Source organism: Sminthopsis crassicaudata, chromosome 3 (assembly GCF_048593235.1).
Source record: "Sminthopsis crassicaudata isolate SCR6 chromosome 3, ASM4859323v1, whole genome shotgun sequence".
Taxonomy (NCBI): Eukaryota; Metazoa; Chordata; class Mammalia; order Dasyuromorphia; family Dasyuridae; genus Sminthopsis; species Sminthopsis crassicaudata.
In genome coordinates, this window is record NC_133619.1 from 589,757,758 (window position 1) to 589,779,686 (window position 21,929).

The 21,929-nt window shown below is 40.0% G+C and overlaps 1 protein-coding gene across 5 annotated transcripts in view; it reads right to left on the reverse strand.

Moving 5' to 3' along the window:
• The window catches only part of GRIK3 (glutamate ionotropic receptor kainate type subunit 3), a 324,916-nt gene that overhangs the window by 27,842 nt on the left and 275,145 nt on the right, over positions 1 to 21,929 (reverse strand). For 4 of the 5 annotated variants that reach the window (XM_074305178.1, XM_074305177.1, XM_074305176.1 and 1 more), the window contains 2 exons: positions 10,184 to 10,302; positions 724 to 941 (listed from right to left, as the gene is read on the reverse strand). In XM_074305178.1, coding sequence (XP_074161279.1) covers positions 724 to 941; positions 10,184 to 10,302 — 337 coding nt within the window. Of the gene's footprint in view, positions 1 to 723; positions 942 to 10,183; positions 10,303 to 13,610; positions 19,075 to 21,929 lie in introns of those variants that run through there. The other variant, XM_074305180.1, reaches the window with a different exon arrangement.

Sequence of the window (21,929 nt, forward strand, 5' to 3'; positions counted from 1 at the left end):
CAGCTCCTCGAGGGCAGACACTTGTCTTTGTGATAATCATAACTCATCTTTTCATTGTGATTGAAACTTTATGGCATCATCTCAAGTCTATCCCAAGGCTTCTGAGTTAATCACTTGGCCACTAAATGGTTTCTCCCTGGGTCTGTTTCAGCTTGAGCACTCTGGATCAGTGTTTCCATCCGAATGGGGAGGAGACCTGGGAAGATTATTTCTAAAGGGCCTTCTTATTTCTATACTTTATGGAAATACTAACAAACTTGGACTTAGGAAGTGTGGGTTCTAGTCTATACTTTCCAGCTGAAGCACTTTATCCTTTATTCTCACTGGACTGTTCTTCCTACTTGACAGATAGTAATGCTATCTCACAGGGGTCCTGTGAGACAAAAAGTGTCGGCAGAGTTTAAATCACAATGAAAAGATAAACTGTGATTATCACCTAAATTCAATACAACAAGCATAAATTAAGCTTCACAAATCAGGCCAGCTGTTATTCTAATGGAATAATGATTAGTATCATCTCAAGTCTACCCCAAGTCTCCTGAGGTTAGTTACTTGTTAAATGGTTAGGTGTCTCAACTGAGTCTGTCTGGAATCCCTCTGGGGTGAGGGTTCCTGTGGGTAGATCCTGGATCACCCCTTTCAGGTCCTACCAGGAAAAAAAGAGGGTTTCTTGGAGACTCTGGAGGGAGATGAAGTGGAGAAGCCCTCCCTGTGAGGGCTCACCTTGAAGAAGGTCATGGTGGCCCCATCCTTAACTGCCCCATACTCAATCTTGGTCTGCTTGGCCAGGTCGTCGGCGGAGTCAATGGGAGATTCCATGCGCTCCACTGTCAGGAAGGCTGCCAGATTGGCCGTGTATGAAGAGATAATGATCAGAGTGAAGAACCACCAGATGCCTCCAATAATCCTTGTGGACAGGGCTTTGGGCATCAGTTCAGAGCCTGGGAAGGAGGAAGGAAAATGGGGATGTTACAATATCTGAATCCATAAACTATCAGAGGTAAGATTATCTAATCCAATTTTCTCACTTTGTAGAGAAGTGAAGGGTAGAGGTAGAGTCACAAATACAACTCCCATTTCAGTGACTTTTAAATTTTGTTGTTGTTTGTTAGTCATTTCATTTGTTTGTGATTTTTTGTGACTCCATTTGAGCTTTTCCTGTCAGAGATTACTGGAGCAGTTTGCCATTTTCTTCTCCAACTCATTTTACAGATGAGCAAACTGAGGCAAAGAGGGTTCAGAGTCATACAACCAGCACGTGTCTGAGGTCAAATATGAACTCAGGAAGAGGAGCCTTCCTGACTAGACCCAGCAGTCGAGCCATTGTGCCACAAATCTTGTTAATTGTACTCCCACAGTATTTATTGCATGCAACCCCTTCTGACTATTCACATGGTCACTGCTTCAGTTCACATCTTTGCTATTTCTTTCCTGTTCTATTGCAACAGCCTCCTAATTGGTTTCTATGCTTCGTGTCTCTCCCTTCTCCAATTCACATCTTCTACATGATAACCAAAGTGATCTTCCTTAAATACACATGTAGCACTTATTCCGTAGACATCAATGGTTCCCTATTGCCTGTAAGATGAAATATTCACTCTAGATTTTCAAGGCATTCATAATTGACTTCAGTCTCCTATGTCTTTCCAGTCATATTACTTCCTTCACATATTCTATAGTCCGGCCAATTTGGCCTTTTCTCTGTTGCTCAGTCATAATAAGTTATCTCCATCTTCATACCTTTGCTTTGGCTGTCCCCCACCTCCACCCTATCCTATGCTTTGAATGACCTCCATTATCTCCATCTCTTATATTCCTTTCTTTCAAGACCCAACTCAAGCACCATCTTCTGCATAAAGTCACCCCTACATTCCTCCCTCAAAATCCTAGTGTTTCCTCTGAAACAACTTTGTATTGATTTTTTGTATACTCTGAATTTATTTATACACGTACATATCCTTCTCACTCTGCTTCTACCTCTATTCAAGAGAGGAGCTGATTTGGTGTTTTGTCTTATTATCCTTAGCTCATAGTGCTTGAAACTTAATAGATGCTTAGTAAAGTTTATTGTTTATTAATTAAATAATGCTTTGAGGTTTGCTGTTTGCCAAATGTATGTGTATGTGTTTATATAGATGTATGCATATATGTGCATTTAGTATGTATACATATATATGTATGTAAAAAGTTTGAGAAATAATTTCTGGGTAATTAATCATTTTATTTATGCTAGCAGGTAATTAATGAAAGGAGTCAGCAACACCTTTGAATGCCAAAGCCCCTCCTGGAACCCATTTAATGCTAACTTGCCCTTGGTGTCCTTGAGAATGGCAATCAACTCTGATTGGTTAACAAATAATAGAGAATGAATATTATGAGACATGAACCCATTTTAAGAAGGGACTGGGGGATGTGACTTTGATCACTCTTATTCCCAAATCATTCTGAGTCACAGATAATCTAGAAAAAGGATCTATTTCCCCATGCCCCAAGTCTGATAGGTTTCTCCACTTGGCTAGGATCTAAACAACATTGAGGAGAAAGTTAATTCGGTCTCATCACCAGCAATGTCCTTCACTGTGCAGATTTGACTCAATAGAGAATGAAGAGAGAGGAAGAGAAAAGGTCCCAGTAAATGGTTATTTAATAATAATTTCTCTCCGTGTGCATGTAGTGTCCCAAAGGTCTTTGTGTAGTTTTAAGCTACACAACTGCACTAAGTCTTCTGGGACACCTTATACAGTTTCACTTGTTCCTCACAACAAACGTGGGAGGTAGCTGCTATTATTATTCCCATTTTACAGATGAGGAAACTGAAGCTGAGGGTTAAATGAATTATCTAAGGTTACAGAGCTAGTAAGTATCTGAGACAGGATTCACAAAGGAATAAAAAAAATCCTTAGCTAGAAAGTCCAGACTTCTGAATTCTTTTATTGGCTTTGCTTTCTCTTTGCTGTGTGACCTTGCTAGTTTCTTCTCCTCTCTGGCCAACAGTTTTATCTATAAAATAGGGGAGATTCATTCCTCCTCTAGCTCTGTCTCATATGGAAAGTGTGAAGAAAAGATGAGAGAAGCTATAGGAAGATGCTTTAGACATAAAAGGCCTGTAGAAATATAAGGCAGCTATGGAGCATAAGGCGAAAATAAACATTTTTGGGGAAGAATTTTCGCCACTCTCTTTATCTCTGACCTTGGGTATGGGGCATAATTTGGAGGAAACCTTCAAACCAAAATAATTAACTAGACTCCTTTCAAGAGATTTAAATAAAGAGTGACTCCTGAACTTCCCAGAATATTTGGTCCCACAATTTTAAAAGCTTCTGCTTTGATATGAAATGGCTGTGTTTTTTTTCTCTCTCAAAGAAATCACTCGAGGGAGAGTTTTTCAAATATACAACTATTTTTTTCTCTCCTAATCAAAATGGGTGAAGGGGAATGAATACATCAGGGGATGAGAAAGAGGGGGAAAGATATCAGGGGACAGAGCTTTGAAGAGTGAGAGCAGCAAGGGGGAGGGGAAGAGAAGGAGCCATTACTGCAGACAGAGGGGACAAGGTCTCTAACGACTGTCACTAATGGTGAATAGACGGATGAAGTGATATGTAAGGCTCTGAGGCATCTATTAAAATAGGGGAAATAACAAGGTGTTCCACTCCACCCTCATCTAAGGAGACATCCATTTCTGAGAGATTTCCAAGCATTCTGCATTGGACTGGGGGGAAATTAAAATACTGACTAGGAAATTTCTGCAGCTGATCGTAACACATCCTTGAACCAAACCATGGGTTCTTAACCTGGGGTCCATGATCCCCATGTGTGTAGATAGATTATAAGGGATCTGTGAATTTGGAAGGAAAAAGCACAACTCTATGTAACTGGGTTTAAAACATAACCATATTTTATTGTATTGTATTGTAAAACCATTATTTTGAGAATGGGTACCTGGGTACCAGCCTGCCGAAAAGGGGCAAATGCAATTTAAGAACTGTTAAAATAAAAGATGTGAGAGGTTTCTTTCAGTATTTGTTCTAGGCTCTTTACTTCCATAATTCTCCCATCCCTTTCTAAATCCCCCTATCCTGCCAGGTAAATGTCTGGATCAAGCATCAGACTTGGGGTTAGGAGGTCTGGGTTTGTACCTCAGCTCTGCTGCTTAGTGGGAGTGTGATTTTCCCCATCTTTGAACATGTTTCCTTTTTCTCATTCTATGTTTTTCTCTCTCTTCCTCTTTCTCTCTCTGTCTTCTCTGTTTCTGTCTTTGTATCTCTGTGTGTATCTCTCTGTATTTTTCTGTCAGTTTCTGTATTTGTGTCTCTCTGTATCTCTGTCTTTCTGTCTGTGTCTCTCTATGTCTCTTTCTGTGTCTCTCTGGGTCTCTGTCTGTATTTTCCCCTCTGTTTCTCTCTTCCTCTCTTTCTCTTTGTTTCTGTCTTTCTATGTTTCTTTTTATCTGTGTCTCTCTCCATCTCTGTCTTGTCTTTCTTTCCCCATCCTTTTCTCTGCCTTCTTTCTTTTCTCTTTCTTTTCTTCCTCTCTCTCTTCCTGCCATCCCCTTCTCTCTTTCTTTGTATTCTCAGGATTTAGCACAGTTCTTGTTCAGTTATTTCAATAATATCTATTTGTCACCCCAGTTAGGATTTTCTTAACAAAAATGCTAAAATCATTTGCCATTTCCTCCTCCAGCTCCTTTTACAGAGGAGGAAACTGAAGCAAACAGGATTAAGTGACTTGCTCAGGATCACACTCCTATTAAGTGTCTGATACTGGATTTGAACTCATGTTTTCCTGACTCCAGACAATCTACCCACTGCTTTCCACATTCCATAGTACTGACATAGCATGTACTTGATAAATGCCAGTTGACTGACTGAATCACCAATCAACAAATGTTCTGTTAAGCACTTATTATATGCCAGACACAGTACTAGGTGCAGAAGATACAAGTCTAAAGAAAGAAACAATTCCTACTCACAAGCAATTTAAATTCTTATGAAGGAGTTGGGGGTGATGGAAAATCAGAATTCACAAAAATATAGACAACATCAATATCTTAACTGTAAAAATAGACTATTGCTATTAGCATTAATGGCCTCCAGGCCTGTTGTAAGAAAAATAATCTTTGGTAAATTGGAAATACTACAGTGCTCTGAAGCACTGAGGTCCTAGAAGGTATTGGAAACTATAGAAATGTGAGTGATTCTTATTCATTGTTTTTCTATTCCCACTGACTTCCTCCCAGGCACAAGCAAATCATGCTTTCAAGTACTTCTGATATTATTCACTTCCATCAAGGGCGGCAAGCTTTGCAGATACCCAGGTTTATAACCTCAGTGTCATCCTTGGTTCCTTACTTCAGATAGTAATAATAACTAATAATAATAATTTCTACTATTCATATGACACTTTTAGATTTTTACAATGCTGTCCAAATATCATCTCATTTCATCAAATTATCAAACCTTGTTATTTCTTTCTCCTGATCATTTCTCATCTGTCCCCTTCTCTTTACCCATGCAGTCACCATCCTAGGTTCATAACAATCTTCATCTGAACTGCTGCAGTAGCCTCTGATTTGTTCTCCTTACTTTAAGTGTTTTCATTCTACAATTTATCCTTTACCATCAAAGTGCCAAAACGAATTTCCTAAATAATACCTCTGACCATGTCAATTTTCCCCATTCTAAACTCTCCATTCTAACTCTCTCCCTAGAGTCCAAAATGAACTACTCTCTTTGGTATTTAAATCTCTCTACTACATGGTTATATCCTATTTTTTCCAACCTAATTCTGCTTTTTTTCATATACTCTTTAATCCAGTCAAACTATCTTTCTTTCTTCATTCTTCACATGAAATTCTATTTTCTATTTCTTGCTTGGGAAATGCATCCTCTTATTACCTACCTCTTGGAATCTTTGACTTCCTTCATGATTTGCATCAAAGATCAACTTTTGTTTGAAGCTTTTCAGCTGCTTATATCTTTCCCTCTATAGTTATCTATAGATATTTGTATCTGTCTCTATATAGTGATATTGTGTATCCTGTTAACATGTAAGCATTTTGAGGACAGGAATTATTTTGCTTAAGTATTTGTGTCTCTAGCACTTAGTAACCTAGTAACATAGTAAGTGTTTAACATACTTGATTGATCAATTAATTGATTGATGGTCATAGAATGCAAGCTTTGGAAGGGCCTACCAAGCCAGAAAGTATTTGAATTTGGACTTAGTGATAGACTTGTATGTTTGTTAATGGTCTTGGGACCAACCTATTTGAATCTGGAGAGATTCATCACAGAAGAGTAGCCACCCAAGGATGAATTGTTTAGCTATATCAGTTCAAAAAGGTCAGCTACAAAGGAGTGGAGGGGTGGGGTACCATGTACACAGTTGGTGCTTATTATTGTTGTTTGTCCTGTGTTCTTGAAGAGGATCATGACAAAAGGGTACTTATCAAATGCTTGTTAAATGACATCACCCACAATGATAAAATTAAGAATCCTTGAGGTATTGCAAGTCTATATTTTCTTGGATAATGGTGTCATCTTTGTAGGCATTGTCTCTACTGAAAAATAAACTTCTCTGGGACTCTTTTCTCTTCTATAAAATGGCAAAAATAATACTTGCACCACTTACCTTGATTGGAAAAAGAGTTTGTTAACCTTAGAGGACCTTAGGCTCACAGATTTAGAGTTGGAAACCCTAGTCTACTAGTCTACTGCCTTCATTTTTACAAATAAGGAAACTGAGACCTTAATGTGCTACCAAGATGAGTGCTATTATTACTTTCAGTGTGTTCAGTGTTTTTCTCTCTTGCCTAGTGAAAGGGCTTTCATGAGACAATATAATATGGTGGAATCATACTGGATTCCACATTACAAGATCTTTTTCAAGTTCAGTACCTGACTGCTGCTTTCAACTTATGGTACCTTATTTAAACTTCTCTAGCCTATTTCTTTAATTGAAGGGTTTGGAATAAAAGGCCTCTGAGGTCCTTGTTGGTTTTAACTCTATGAGTCATATAACTTCCTGTGTCTAATCTCCTCAGAGCTTGGGGGAAGGCATAGAAGATTGACCCTGGGATCTATGGCAGGAAGAGTTATTTCTGAATTCCAGGTTATAGTCAACTTTTCCTGTTCCTGCAACTGGAGGGAGCTGATAATCTGAAACGTCAGTAATGCCAAAGTCACAGGACAGAGGGTAATCAATCTAGAGTTGGCAGGACCTTAGAGGTCATTAAGTCTCATCTTCTTCACTATACTGGTGAAGAAGCAACAACTGTATTAAGTAACTTGCCTAGAGTCACATAGCTAAGTGTCTGAGGCAAAATTCAATCCCCAGGTGTTCATGACTCCAAGTCTTGTCAGTTGATCAGCAAGCATTTAAGTTCCTACTGCAAGCTGGCCATTTTGTTAAGAGCTGGAAATAAAACAATATATGGAATCAGACTTTGCAGGATCTCACATTTTAATGGAGAAGATGGAACACAGAGAGCCATATATGTTTTTGTTGTTTAGCCATTCAGGTGTAGGTAACCACTCTTTGTGATCCCATATGGAGTTTTGGTCCAGCTACCTTATTTTACTGAACAGGAAACCCAAGTAGGAGGGACTTTCCTAAGGTGATGCTGAGTTCATGGGGAGGAAAGCTGACTTTGACTTAAATGTGAGCATTTTTTAGAAAGGATTTCATGAACACCTAGAGGTAAGAGCAAGAAAAGAGAGGGAGCAAAAAAACATTAAAAATAATTATGTTGAAGAAATTGGGGAATGCTTGGAGAAAGGAGACAGTGGGGATCTTTGTAATATCTGAGAAGGAATAGGTGGAATAGAGATTATCCATATTTAATTTGACTCTGGAAGGCAGAACCCAGGAGAAGTGGGTTTGGGTGGGTAGGACTAGTTGTAGGGATTCAGGAATCAGCTCAATGTAAAGAACAATCAGAGCTCAGGTAGAAGAGATGCAGGGAATCTCCTTTAGGGGAAGTCTTCTCATGGAGGAAGCTGGGTGACCATTTTTTTTTTTCACAGACACATAATAGAATTTATTGCAATTCAGGTACAATTTGGACCTGAGGTCCTTTCCTACTTGAGATTCTATGGCTGTTTATATTTTAGTAAAGTTTTTCCATGTGTTAGGCTTCATGCAGAAGTCACACCTGGCTAAGTGAGGGCTGATTGACAGGTGGCCTTGTCTCTCTGAGCAGCTGCCTGTCTCTGTGCAGTGTGGTATGAGCATGCTCAGGCATGAGACATAGATCTGGTATGGAGAGGGACAGCAGCCTCCTCTTCAGCCCAATAACCCCTCTGCAAGGTGTACTTTCTCTGTCTCTCCCTGGGGAGAGTTTCTTGTGCCCCAACCATAAGCTGCTGCTTGGCTAATTTGTCCCACTAGAAGGGCCTCTTGGGTTAGGGGCAGAGGGCACAATCTGGAGCCTTATCTATGCAGGGTGTCAAAGGCTTTATCCCTCCAGAAGAGCTCTAAGATATACATCACTCTCCCAGTTCCCTGTTGAAATCTACTTTTGAAAACTCTCTGGGGAAGGTTCCTCCTTCACTACTTCCTCTTCTTTCCTCTTCCCCTCTTTGGCCAAAAGACCTTTGGAGGGAGAAGCGAGGGACACTTGGCCCTAGAGAAGAAATTGAAATGTTTTCGGAAAGGACTTCACTTAAATGGGAGCAGTAGCAGTGTAGTGGCTGCCCACAGTAATCCTAGGAAGAACTCCTAATAGATACTCCTCACTAATCAAGAAAGAGAAAGAGGGAGAGAGAGGGAGAGAAAGGGAGAGAGAGAGAGAGAGAGAGAGAGAGAGAGAGAGAGAGAGAGAGAGAGAGAGAGAGAGAGAGAGAGAGAGAGAGAGAGAGAGAGAGAGAGAGAGAGAGAGAGAGAGAGAGAGAGAGAGAGAGAGAGAGAGAGAGAGAGAGAGAGAGAGAGAGAGAGAGAGAGAGAAAGGGAGAGAGAGAGAGAGAGAGAGAGAGAGAGAGAGAGAGAGAGAGAGAGAGAGAGAGAGAGAGAGAATGAGAACAAAAAGGGGAGGGGGAGGGTATTCACAAACCAGGCAACTGCCAGACCTCTTCCTCTGGCTCTATTTCTGTCTTGCCTCAGTGAGTTTAAGCTTATCTGCTATTTTGAATGTGTCTCCTTAATGAACTAAGACTAAGCCAGGGGTGGTCCTCTGGGACAGAGGGAGGGGCAGGAGAGGTATTCAGGGGGCAAAAGAGGGAGCAAAGTAGATTTTTATTCTCTGGATATTCCAAAGTCACAGAGACAGAAAGCATTTAATACACTCTTGATGACTAACAAGGCCTCCTCCCTAAGGAGGGTTCCCATATGGAAAAATGGCTTCCATCCTCAGCCTGGCTTCCCTGGGAATGGCTCAATTTGGGTCTCTCAGTCCTATCTACTCTCTTCATAAGGGAGTATGGGCAAGTAAACCTTTCAAAGTCCCTTCCATTATCCAGGGATTGTATGGGGCCTTTTTTTTAGAAAATCATAAAATCATAGACTTTCAGAGTTAGAAGTACATTCAATAGTACACATATCTGAAAGGAATCCTGGGTTAAAACATTCCTATGGAAAAACATGGGCCATTACATGAAGTAGTAGAGTTCTCTGTTCCTGCAATCAGGGAGATCTGAGTTCCTATTCAACCTCAGACAATGTGTAATGCTGGGCAAGTCATTTTATTACAGTTTGCCTCAGTTTGATGTAATGCCCAGCACTTATCTGAGCACTTTACATGCAAACTGTAAAATGCTTTATAAATGATATTTATTAGGATGGTGATGATGCAGACGCTGGTCTCAATGGTGACAATGGTGGTGATATTCTAGGTTGGGTCTCTTTTCAAGGCTCTCCTTGAGCTGATAGCATCTCATGAGCATAGTTTGACTATTGCAGCCCTTGACAGCGTTGAAAATACATTGATAGTGAAGGATCAAAAGGGAGCCACAGAATCCCAGGACTGGCAGAGACTTTAAGAGTCATCTAATCCAACCTCTTTCCCAGGAAGAAATTCCTTTCTATGGAGGACAGGGGCCCTTTCTTGACATCTGGATCAGTCTGGCCCCTTGGCTAATATCTGAGATTGATAATCCCAGCCCTGACCTCTAGGAGGTGGAAGCTGGGCAGCAGTAGAAGGGAGGGTGGAAGCATTGGGGCTGGGAGTGGATTGGGGAGGTCCTACCTTGTTGCATCAGGGAGCCCATCCCAAACCAGAAGCTGTTGAGTAAAGTGAAGTTGTTCTCCACAATGTCTGAGCCAGGATTACAGGGATGTGCATCATACCATTCATAAGGGCTGAACCTGTGGAAGACAAGGAAGAGAGGAGCCATGAGACCAATAAAAGAAAAATGGAAAATGGTCCAGGAAAGGGGTCCCAGGGAAAGAGAGGAGGAGTCCAGGGAGGAGTGGCGAACTGAGATATAAGAAGGGGACAAGGAAGACTAGATGAACACCTAACATCTCATTAATAGCACAGAACAAGACCGATCAGTCCAGTAGCTTGGTTAAAGGTTATAATTAGAGAATAACAATTAAAAAACTTATGACTCTGAGCTCCATTTTCAATCATAATCAAAGTGAAAGCTACGTCTCAAATGTAGCAAGTAATGGCAGAAAGGTGTCAACTGAGGCTGAGACCCTTCTATAAAATGCAAAACTTGAGATTCAAATGCACTTATGGACATTCAGATACCCTAATAGCCATAAGGAAAAGAGGGTTGGAAAACGATGTTTGTATTACTTTAAAAAACCAATCAGCAGCCTTGAAGATAGCCATGCAAAGGGAAATCAAGTTAATAGCTTTGCCAACTTTCTTCTCATGACAGACCATGAGACTGTATTGGCCCTTGAGCCAAGACCCTGCTCCCAGGGGTCTGCCCTTTCTCTGACTGAGTTAATAGTTTCACAGCCATGGAGACACATCCCCTCAGGATCCCAACCTCGCCCGAGCAATTGGATCCAAGGCCTAATTGATGTAATTGCCTTCAAGCCAGATGGGCTAATTATTCTCCCCTTTCCCTCCCTCAGGAGAACTCTAGGAGTTCAGTGATAAAGCCTGAGTCTGGCTCTGTTCCCTGCCACCATCTTGCCCCATTGCCAGAGGAGAATTACAGCTGGCCTTGGGGCAGGGACTAAAGAGTAGAGTGGAGTCTTTAGGATCAGCCTCCAGTCAAAAGAGGACAGAAATCGGGGTGACAGCTCTGAAGGATAGGCTAGAGGAGCAACATGGGATTGGAGTTTGTTTTGTCCAGCCAAGCCAAAGAGCATTTGATGAGCATCTACTATGTACCTGGCACTGGAGACACAAAAAAAGTCACAAACAGACAAACAAAATCCCCTCCCTCAGGTCCTCCTCCAAACACACAGCTCTGGAGAAAGACAGCCAGTCTAGTAGTACACTTGCCCTAGAATATCAGAACCATGTTAATGAGAAAGTCACAGTCATAGGCTATAAGGTGTGGAATCCTCTCCTCAGACAGACATCTTCTGCCAACCAGGGCGAGGAGTTCATGACTGCCTGGCTATCATATTGTCTGAAACTGGGGCATGGCTGTGGGTCCCACGAAATCATGAAGAGGAAAACCAGTTGGCTACAATAATCCCTCCATGAGAATGCTGACATTTCCCCTTGAACTTCATCTAAATCTCACCACATTTACTGATACTATAGCCATTGAATTGCTCCTGGCCCCAATTTCCTCACATATAATAAATTGAGGGGGTTGGATTCTAGATGATTTTTGAGATTCCTGACTACTTTAAATCAAAGTTCGAAGGAATCTCAGAATCCAATCCTCTCTCATTTTATAGGTGGGGAAACTGAGGCAAAAAGAGGCTAAGTGACTTGGTCAAAGTCATACAACTATTCTTGAATAGTGGAGCCATTATCTGAACCCAGATCTCTACCAGGCCCACATTTCTTCTCTCTCTCCTAAAGCCTAGGGAGATATTAAAATCGGTTTAAATAATTTTTTCTTCTATTAGACTATGTACTCCCTAGAGCAGGGATGCTTTTGTTTATTTGTTTTGCCTTTATTTGTATCCTCTGTGCTTACCACAGCACCAGGAACATAACTGGTGCTTAATAAGTGCTTATTGGTGCTTAATGAGTGCTTGTTAATTCCACCTGACTAGAGCACAGAGTCTGCTAGTTCAGTAAGACCTGAATAAGAAGTAGCTTGGATCAAAGAGCATGGAGTAGAAAGGATAGAAAGGTACTATAGCTCTCTATGAGATAAGTAGTTAAAGGTTTATTATCTTTCTTCATTAGACTAGAAAATTAAAGCACAAAGAAGTTGACACGTAAGGGTCAAAGCTGGGAATCAAACACAGGGTCTTTCTTTTTTATTAGCCTCATAACTTCCTGTTTATCCTCTCTAGGTGACCACTCATTTCATAGTTTCTGCAATCTCTCCTTCAGGAAGTCTTCCTGAATCGTTCCTGGGGGAGGTACTCTCTCTACCAGACATCCCACCAGATTGGAAGGTAAAAGGCAAAGGACTTTTTAGGCCCATTTATGGTAGAAGGACATTGTAATGAAGTTTAAAAAGGGGCAAAACAGCCAGAGAAGGGCAGGAGTTGGGGGAAAGGTGGAGAGAGAAAGAGAAGGAAAGGAGAGAGGGAAAGAGAAAAATAGGGAGACAGAAAAACAGAAAAAGACAAACACAGAGACACAGATAGAGAGAAACAGAGCTAGACATAGAAAGAGACAGAGAAACAGAGAAACGTACATACAACCAAAGACAGAGAGAGAGAGAGAGAGAGAGAGACAGAGAGAGAGAGACTGAGAGAGACAGAGAGAAAGAGAGAGAGACAGAGACAGAGACAGAGAGAGAGAAAGAGAAGAGAAGAGAGAGAGAGACAGAGAGAGAGACAGAGAGACTGAGAGAGAGACAGAAAGAGAGAGAGACAGAGACAGAGACAGAGAGAGACAGAGAGAGACAGAGAGAGAGAGACAGAGAGAGAGAGAGAGAGAGAGAGAGAGAGAGAGAGAGAGAGAGAGAGAGAGAGGACAATGGGAGGGGAAGGAGTGATGGAGGAAGAGAAACAGAATGAGAGAGGGACAAAGAGAGAGACAGAATCAGAGAGAGAGACAGACAGACAGAAAGAGAAATATACACACAACCAAAGACATACAAAGAGAAAGAAAGGGGGCTACAATGGGAGGGAAGGAGTGATGGAGGGAAACAGAATGAGAGAGGAAGAGAGAGAGAGAGAGAGAGAGAGAGAGAGAGAGAGAGAGAGAGAGAGAGAGAGAGAGAGAGAGAGAGAGAGAGAGAGTCGGAGACGGAGACGGAGACGAGACAGAGACAGAGAAAGACAGAAAGAGAATTGAGCATTGGCTGGCACTGCTCACTCTACAAGGAATGCTCAGATAATTATCAAGTTGCCAGTGTCTCCAGGACTTTCAAAGGCTTGTGGGATCCTCAAAGATATGAGGCATAATGAAGGCTCCCATTACAAGGAAGCACTTTAGGTGTAGAAACAGGGCTGGCTGCTCAGGGAGGCTGTGAATGCTGAGATTGAGGCCAGAGCTGTTCTCCCCTCTTCAGAGCCCAGTGGTTTAGACAAGAAGCCTTGCTCATCAAGGACAATCTCATCTGGAATGGCTCTTTCTTTTGGTCCGTGCATTTCAAAGAGAGCTCCATGGAGAAGACCCAAACTTGAAATTCTTAGATATCAAATTGCCTTACCAGAGAGAGCTCTGATGAAGGACTTGACACTTCTTACAATTTAAAGGAAAGCAAGAGGCAGGAAAAGGGTCCTTGTGGAAAGATATGGGGGATGACAGGGAAGAGGCTGAACTAACACATGGGCCCTCATTGACAGCTCATAGTTCCTGCTCTGCCCCAAATGACTGGAGACTAGGAAGATGACTCAAGAGCTGGAGGCTGGCTGTGTTCTTTGCTCAATCCCTTAGGGGCTTAGAGAAGGGATTCAAAGAGAAAGGTTAATCTTATGATTTTAGAAAGAACACTGGGATCAGGCGTCCTGAATATGAGTCTAAGACTGTGTGACCTCCCTGTGCCTCTACTTCCTCTTTTGTAAAATAGGTATGAGCTATTTCCCAGAATTATTATGGGTAAAACAATTGGCAAACCTTTTAGTGCTATAAAAATAAGAATTATGATGAGGATTATCATCTCTTCTCTTTTGATGGAATTCAAATAGAAACACTGCTTGGACAAATTGCTATTTTACTATAATTCTTTTGTATTTACTATGCCATGGCTCACTAAAACAACTGATTTTTGTCTTTTTTTTTTCCAAAAGATTTGGATTTAAGTTCGTTTTCTAGAGGCACTTTGAAAACATTCTTGGGATAGCTAGTTGTAAAACAGGACCATGGGGATGAAATGCACCTCATCCTGTTCTCAGTCTGTTTTTGACTTTCTCTACTAGGTCTCTATATTTTGAAAACCTTTCATTCTACATACCATGGTGATTATGATTATTTTGGGAGGGAATGATATCTATTAAAGACATCATTCTTAAGCTTTTGTGGATCAGTGTCATGAGGAAGAAATTATAAGCCAAAGTTTGGTCTTTGATAATGGCCCAGATTGAGTATAGTTTCTAGGGTGAATTTTCAAGGATATTTAGAAGTCCATATTTGGGGAATTGGAATACCATATGCCAATAATCAAAGATAAAGAGCTTCTGATAAATAATTACAGTTATCAGGTTTTAATTTGCTAGATATTGAATAGGTGCTAATTATTTATAATCTATGGTAACATGTAGATAGTGTCTACCATTTCCTTGCATAATCTACCTAATCCTTAGACTGGATTTTTTAAGGATAAATCTGATGTTAATTTCAGATGGTAATGGCCTGATCCTGAATCACCACTACAAACTAGCTCCATAAACATCTGCATAATTCTGCCGACCTTCAATGTTCCATCACTAACATATTAGTTATTCATGTGAATTTGTTTTATGAGGAACCTTTTGGATCTTAGCTTTTTCATAGTATCCATCCAGTGGTAAACTACTTTCCGTTATATTTGACAAATCTAATATCATGAATTTGTAATCAGCCTTTATAATTTCTCATTGAATTGATGTCTACTTGTTCCAAAACTGTTTCTTTAGGCTTTGTACTATTTTATCTAGTGCTCTAAGGACGCCTGTAAACTTTTTTCTCCTTTTTGATAAGGAATTGTTAATCTTTCTATAGCTGCCTTAAGGTTACGAATTTCATTAATATCATCTAGATTTCTGTAAGAATACTTTCCCATTCTGTTATTATCTATTTTACAGTTCCAAAAGTATATATCATCCTGATCTAACATATAAGTTCTTCCCATATATCTTTTATTTCAGAATGCTAATAAATCTCTTAACGTATTCAAACACATTTCCCTTTGAAATCTTTATATCTGATATTGTCTGGAAGAGACCAAGGTATTTGTAGGTAACATCTTCAATCATTGTTCATTGTGACTCTTAGATTTAAGCTTGAAGCCTTCAGTCTCTATTTTTCATTGGCATATGTTACACATTTTTTTGCATTTGGAGGGTCCAACAGAAAATTTTATATCATTTAGTGAGCAGAAGGAACTATTTAATGTTTTGTTTTGTTTTGTTTTTTGGTTGAAACTATCTAGCTTGACATCATTCATATTACCCAGTGATTGTTAATATATTTTGTTTCAACTTCTCTCTTAATTTGGAAACTGTATTTAGTACTATTTAGGATAAATAATAATATATTTAAGGCCAGGCAGACATAAATGGAGTTAATTGGTTTTCTCCTCAAATGCCAAGTTTCATGTCAATTGTTATTGATGTTACTGTGTTCATAATATGCTTTTAGATAGAAAATAGTTTTCCACATGGTCATCAAATGCTACAGTTCTCATTAAATTTGGATCTATTTTATATATTTGCATTATATGAATAAACCATAAGTGTACAACTGAATCAAAGGTTCTGAGATAAATCAACAAAGGAAGTATAAACCTCATGACACTTTGGGGCAGCTTGTTCCATAACTACTGAATCAGTAATAAGTTATTCTTTATACCCTCTAGGACTTTTTGACACACTCTTTTTGTTCCTCAGCCAATATATTGTTTTCTTCTATTTATAGATTTTTTTAAGTGATGCAAACTGTAAATGCTTTTTATGAAGTGCATAAGCATATAATTAACCTGCATTGAAAGGGGTCTCTGGGGCTCTCATCTTTTAATAAAAGCTATGTAATTCCTCTTGTTAAGAATGAAAGAAATAATTTTAAAAAGCATTTATTAAGCACTTACGTGCAAAGCATTGTGCTAAGTGCTGGGGATATACAAAGGTAAAAGTGGAGACAGTCCCTGCTCTTGAAGAGCTCACATTCTAATGGAAGAGGTTTGAGCTTATATTGCAAGATCATGTTCTTTAGGGTGTGGCAGCAAAACAACTGGTAATGCATTTTACTTAATGGCATGTCCACTGATAAAATAATATCTATTTCTGATACTGAACCAGTAAATAGGACTCTGGTAGGAACTTTCTTTTCTTCATCTTCAGTAGCTGTAGGTGTGGGGAGTCAAGGGTCGTAGCATTTGCAGAAGCAATGGCCAGGTCACATCTCCAGGTTGGTTGCTTTCCAGGGTTATGGCTGAGTAAACTGGTTTGAAAGCAGGACTGGTGGTGTGAGTGACACTGTCATTTCTAACCATCTTGGGTTTTGAAATGTCTCCATCAGAATCAAAGGACAGTGGTGGTCAACTTGATTGACATGTGTTCTCCTGTCTCCTCCAAGGTGCCTTTGCTGCTTCACCTGAAATTAGGACTGGTGGAATCAAGCCTGCACCTGAAAGGAAGCTGGTAAAATCCTTTGTCACTCTGAAAGATTTCATTTGCCAATGTAAATATTTGTGCCAATAATTATAAATCAAATACTGCAGTTTTACAAAGAAGCTAGAATTGTAGAGCCCTCCTTTCTGATGAAAGTTGTTTAATATTTGTTTGATGTAACTTGAATTTCCATTGTGATAAAATTCTTGTGACCAAGGAGATACCTGGAAATTTTCCATATCCTCTTTCCTCTAGGGTTTTTGTTGCTTTACTTCTTAAACCTCTATATTTAAGTCTTTGACTACTGTTGAATTTTTGTTTTGTTTTTTAATTTCTTTTACTACTTCTACTACATTAACTTTTAAATTTTTATAAAAGAATCTAAAATTTCTGATATCCTCTTATTACTTTCTGGATTCTTTTCTATATGTTTCTTTTTCTTGTGAATTGAACAATATAATCATAATAATAAATAGCATTTGTATAGCACTTTTAGTTTTGCAAAGTGCTTTAAGATAGTGTTTCATTTAAATCTCCCAATAATTCTGGAAGGGAACTGATATATTATCCTACTATTACAGATAAGGAAACTGAGGCAGGCAGAAATTAAGTGACTTGCTCAGGATCATACAACTACTCTTAGACTTAGGGCCTTTTTGACTCCAAATCCAGAACTATGTATACTGTATCACTTAGCTGCTTGAAAATTTGAACATAGCATAATTCATCTACCATCCAAATAGTGTAGCAAATCTTCCAGTTCCTTCCCACAGATTTTTAATGATTCTCTGAAGTCACTTCTTCCATGGCAGTGTTGGGAATTTCTATTTCTTGATGGCTCCACTCTTCCCCCACAATTTTTAGCATGCCAGTAGCTGCTATGTGCAGGTCCTAAAATGTCTTTAAACTTTCTGTCAAATACTACAGGAGAATGAGTTTGTTCATGATGGTTATACCAGACACCACTATAAAAATTATTCAGTCTTAGTCTGTCAATTGGATTCATGGTATCAAACTCAAAAAAGGCTTTTCAGAATTCCAATCATAGTATGTGTATTTCTTTTTTTCCCCAAAATTACATGAATGATCAGGATTTGGTCATCTGTTTCTGTATTAGGCATAATTTCTAAAATTTGCATTAAATGAATATTTTTGATGACTTTGAGGTTTTCAAGTGTTCAGATTTTAGTAACCACTTTATTTTTTTCTTGCATTCTGTCCAATGTGGGCTTTGATATGAAGTAAATGCTTGCCTTCCATTGGTCAGGAATATGCTGTTGTGTCACTTGTAGAGGAGGCTAACATGGACAGAAAGTAGTATCTTGCCTAATTTGGTGACATCTGTTCCTAGTTTGTTTTTAATATCAATCATGTCTTCCTTGGTTTGCTAGCTTTAGTGGTCAACACCATGTGTGTATATTTATGTGTGTGTGTTTGTGTACATGCACACACACATGGGCCCTTCCTTCTCTTTAGAAAAGTAGAGGTGGTACCCTAAGGTGGAAAGAACATGTTTTCAGCAGGTAGGACTTAGTATTTCTGGCTGTTTTGGTGAACCTTGTCTTCTTCTGGTATCAGAATGGGGATGCATGCTTAGATCTTCAGCCTCAAGCTGATCATCACAATGGTTTTTGAGTAAGACCAGATTTCAACCATAGGCTGCTCCATGCATTTCTTTACAGGACAGTTCTTTTATTCTGGCTGATGTGCAGACCCAGCGAGAGCCTCCAGCTACTGGTCCTAGACAGGTAGTGCAGCGGTCTCAGGGAACAGAAAGTCCTCCCAATACGTGACTCTGACTGCCTTTCTGTTACTTTACTATTGATCCCCACCTCCCTCCCATCCCAACCTCACAACATGAACAAAGGGTTTGGCTTTAAGGGGGGTTATTACGACTACTCCAGATAATATATAAAATGTATCTGCAGATCTGGGTTCTGTCCCTGGACTGGTCTGAAATGCCATTATCCCTCCTGCCCCCATTCTTTCCCTCTGGCTCTTTAGGATTTCTGATCTGGACTAATATTGGCCCTCTGAGCCTTGGGATTCTTGTTACATTGGGATAAAGAAAAACACCCCAGGGGCCATTTATTCATCTGTCAGTGTCTCATTCTTGCCCTAGGCTTGAGACCAAAGTCAAGGGGATTCTCCTGTAGGAGCCAGATGAAGGGGGGAGGGGAAGGTGCCAAACCTATCACTTGCCTGGAGGAGGAAGAAAGTTCAAGGTCATGTCCAAGTGTGAGCCAGATGTGCTGGAACAGATGAGGGAAACAGCAATGGCCCCTGAAACAGTGCAAGGTCTCCAAGGTCAGAAGTAGACTTGGACAGAATTGGTTTCCAGAAAAGACCCACAAAAAGACAGTGGTTCCCCTCTGACAAGGGCAAAATTGAGAAGGCTTCTATTTAGTCCCAAGAACCTGAGCCTCTAAGATACAGGTGGGAGCCCCAGGATTTTCAATTCTCTTGGCAGGGCTTTCTGTGAAGGGTCTGGGTTAGCTCCAGGTGAGGCATTCCAGTTAGACTCCCTCAAACTCCTTCTGACCTTTTTGCCTCTTTTAGAATTAGAGTTGGAAACATTTTAAGAGTTCAAAGGAAACTTGGACACCATTTAGTCCAATTCTTTATTTTGCATATGGGGAAATCGAGGCTCAGAGGTTAATCTTTATAAGATTAAAAGTAGTGTGGCAAAGTATAGAAAGTACTGGACTTGTAGTCAGAAAATTTAAATTAGAATCACTACTTTGCCATTTATTATCTGTGTGGTGAGAAAAATCACTTATTCTCTCTGAGCCTCAGTTTCCCTATAAATATAATATAATAAAGACTTCATTAAAATCAGCTAACATTTATAGAACACTTTAAGATTTGCAAAATACTTTATATATTATCTTATTTGATTCTCATAGCAATTATAGGAGGTACGGCTGGTTATCATTCCCATTTTACAGATGGGAAAACTGAGACTTCAATAGATTAAATGACTTGCTCAGTGTCACACAATCAGCAAAGGGCTGAGGCAGAATACAAACTCAGATGATTTTTTTTTCAGATTACAAATCCAACTCTATCCCTTTCATATTTCCTACTTCAAAAGGTTTTGGTGAAGTTCAGATTAGGTAATATCGGGTAAAGGCTTTCAAAACCTCGAAACCTACATAAAAGTCAGCTATTATTATGGAATAGCAGACAGGGCACCAGCTCACCTGACAGGGCCCAGTGATGACAGTGAATAACCTCCTCAATTCTGATGATGGAATGGACACTATGTGGGTGTTCCCAACCAAGGTTTTACCCCACCCCAATCTTGTTAGAAATTAAAATGCCTCCTGCACTCCTTTTCCTAGTCTCCCCAGATTCCATGATCCTGGAAGGGAAGGTCAATAACATCACTAGTATTTTCTACCACACAAAGGGCATAAGCCTTGGCTATCTGCAAAGAGTCCTTATATTACTCTAATTAATTCAGAGTTAGAGCTGGGAACCCTGACCTTTGATGCCCAGGTTGTAGGGCACCTAAAGGTTATGGTAGGAGCCAGAACATCCAATTCTCATTTGTTTGATCTGTGTCATATCCATTGACATCAGGGACCTTGTCACACTGAGTGAGACGTGATTGGAAGGAGTGATAGTTGTCTAAGGGGAAGAAGTGTGTTGGTTAATAAGCAACCACTGAAGAATGCCCAGAATTATGGATTTTCCAAATAAAGGAGGTCAGAGTTCCTCTGGTTCTTAGCCGAAGCATGAATCCTCTCTACAGCTTCCTAACATATGCTCATTAAGCTTCTGATCAAACTCCTTCAGTGATGAGGAACCTACCAAGTTGCCAAAGTACTCCTTCCATTTTAGGAAGCTTTACTTCAATTAAATTTGACAGGCATTCATACAATGAATAGTGTTGGATTTGGAGACTGGAAGAGTCAAATTCAAATCCTGTCTCATACATTTAGTAACTGAGTGACTCTGGAAAGGCGACCTAACCTCTGTCTGCCTCAGTTTCCTCAGCTTTGAAATGAGAGGGTTGGATAAAATGGCTTCAGAACCCATTCAGTTTTAAACTATTATGCTGTTCTTATAATGTATAAAGTGCTGTCCTATGAGTTTGGGATAGATGAAACAGTTCCTACTTCTAAGGAGCTTATAAGCTATTGGATATTAAAGCTAAATTTGACGCTTCCTAGCTTTCCCTTTTTGTTCCTGGTTCAATTTTCTGAAGACAAAGTGGAACAAGTCAAATCCTTCTTTCTCCATTATAGTTTTTCAGATACTTTGTCAGATATTGGGTCCCCATTAAGTCTTCTCTTTTCTACGCTAGACATTCCTGGTTCCTCCATTCAACTCTTGTAGGACTTTCCATCCCTTCCAAATCTTGGCTTCTCCCTGTGCTCTCCCTGATCATTCATACTAACTCTTCCCTGAGCTTCACTAGATCCTTATTTGAAGGATATGAGAGCTGGTTTGCCAGAGAGCAAAAGCTCTGGCATTGGAAATGGCTGCTTGGGGCAAAAATTAGGGCCATAGTGGGTATACAGCTAATCTTGCCCAGAGACTCAATCTCTCCCTGACTTAACTAGACATTTCTCTCCCTAGATACTTTCAGAAGGATCTCTTTTCACAATCTATGTAAACATTTTCTCCTTTAATTACCCAAGAAATGCCTTCAGATACTGCTCTAGCTCTAGGCTACTTCATTCCCTAACTTCCACCAACAAAATACAGATCTCCTAGAAACTCTATCAAAACACTTTCCCTCCCTAGTCCTTGATTTTACACCTCTCTCCCTAGATTTTCCTGAAACCTATCTTTTTCCTCTGGGACCTCATGGCTGAAACAAACTATTTTCCCTCAGGCTTCAACAAAACAATCCATTCTCCTATTGTCCTTCCCAAGTTTTTCAGTCTCCTCCTTGTTGTAGACAGCTCAGAAGGCTTCTAGTTCTTGATCTAGGACCTGCAGCATCAGCCAGCAAGGGCCCATCACTCTGACTTTTTTTTAGCCTCTCTATAAAGCTTCTTCCTATCTGGGTCTTAACATCATTTCTAAGAAGACTCCAAAATCATGCCCCAATTCACATCATTGGAGCAGCAAGACCCAGTCCTGGGCTGAAGTCTTGTGGCTTCCTTAGCAAAGTGGCTAATGTT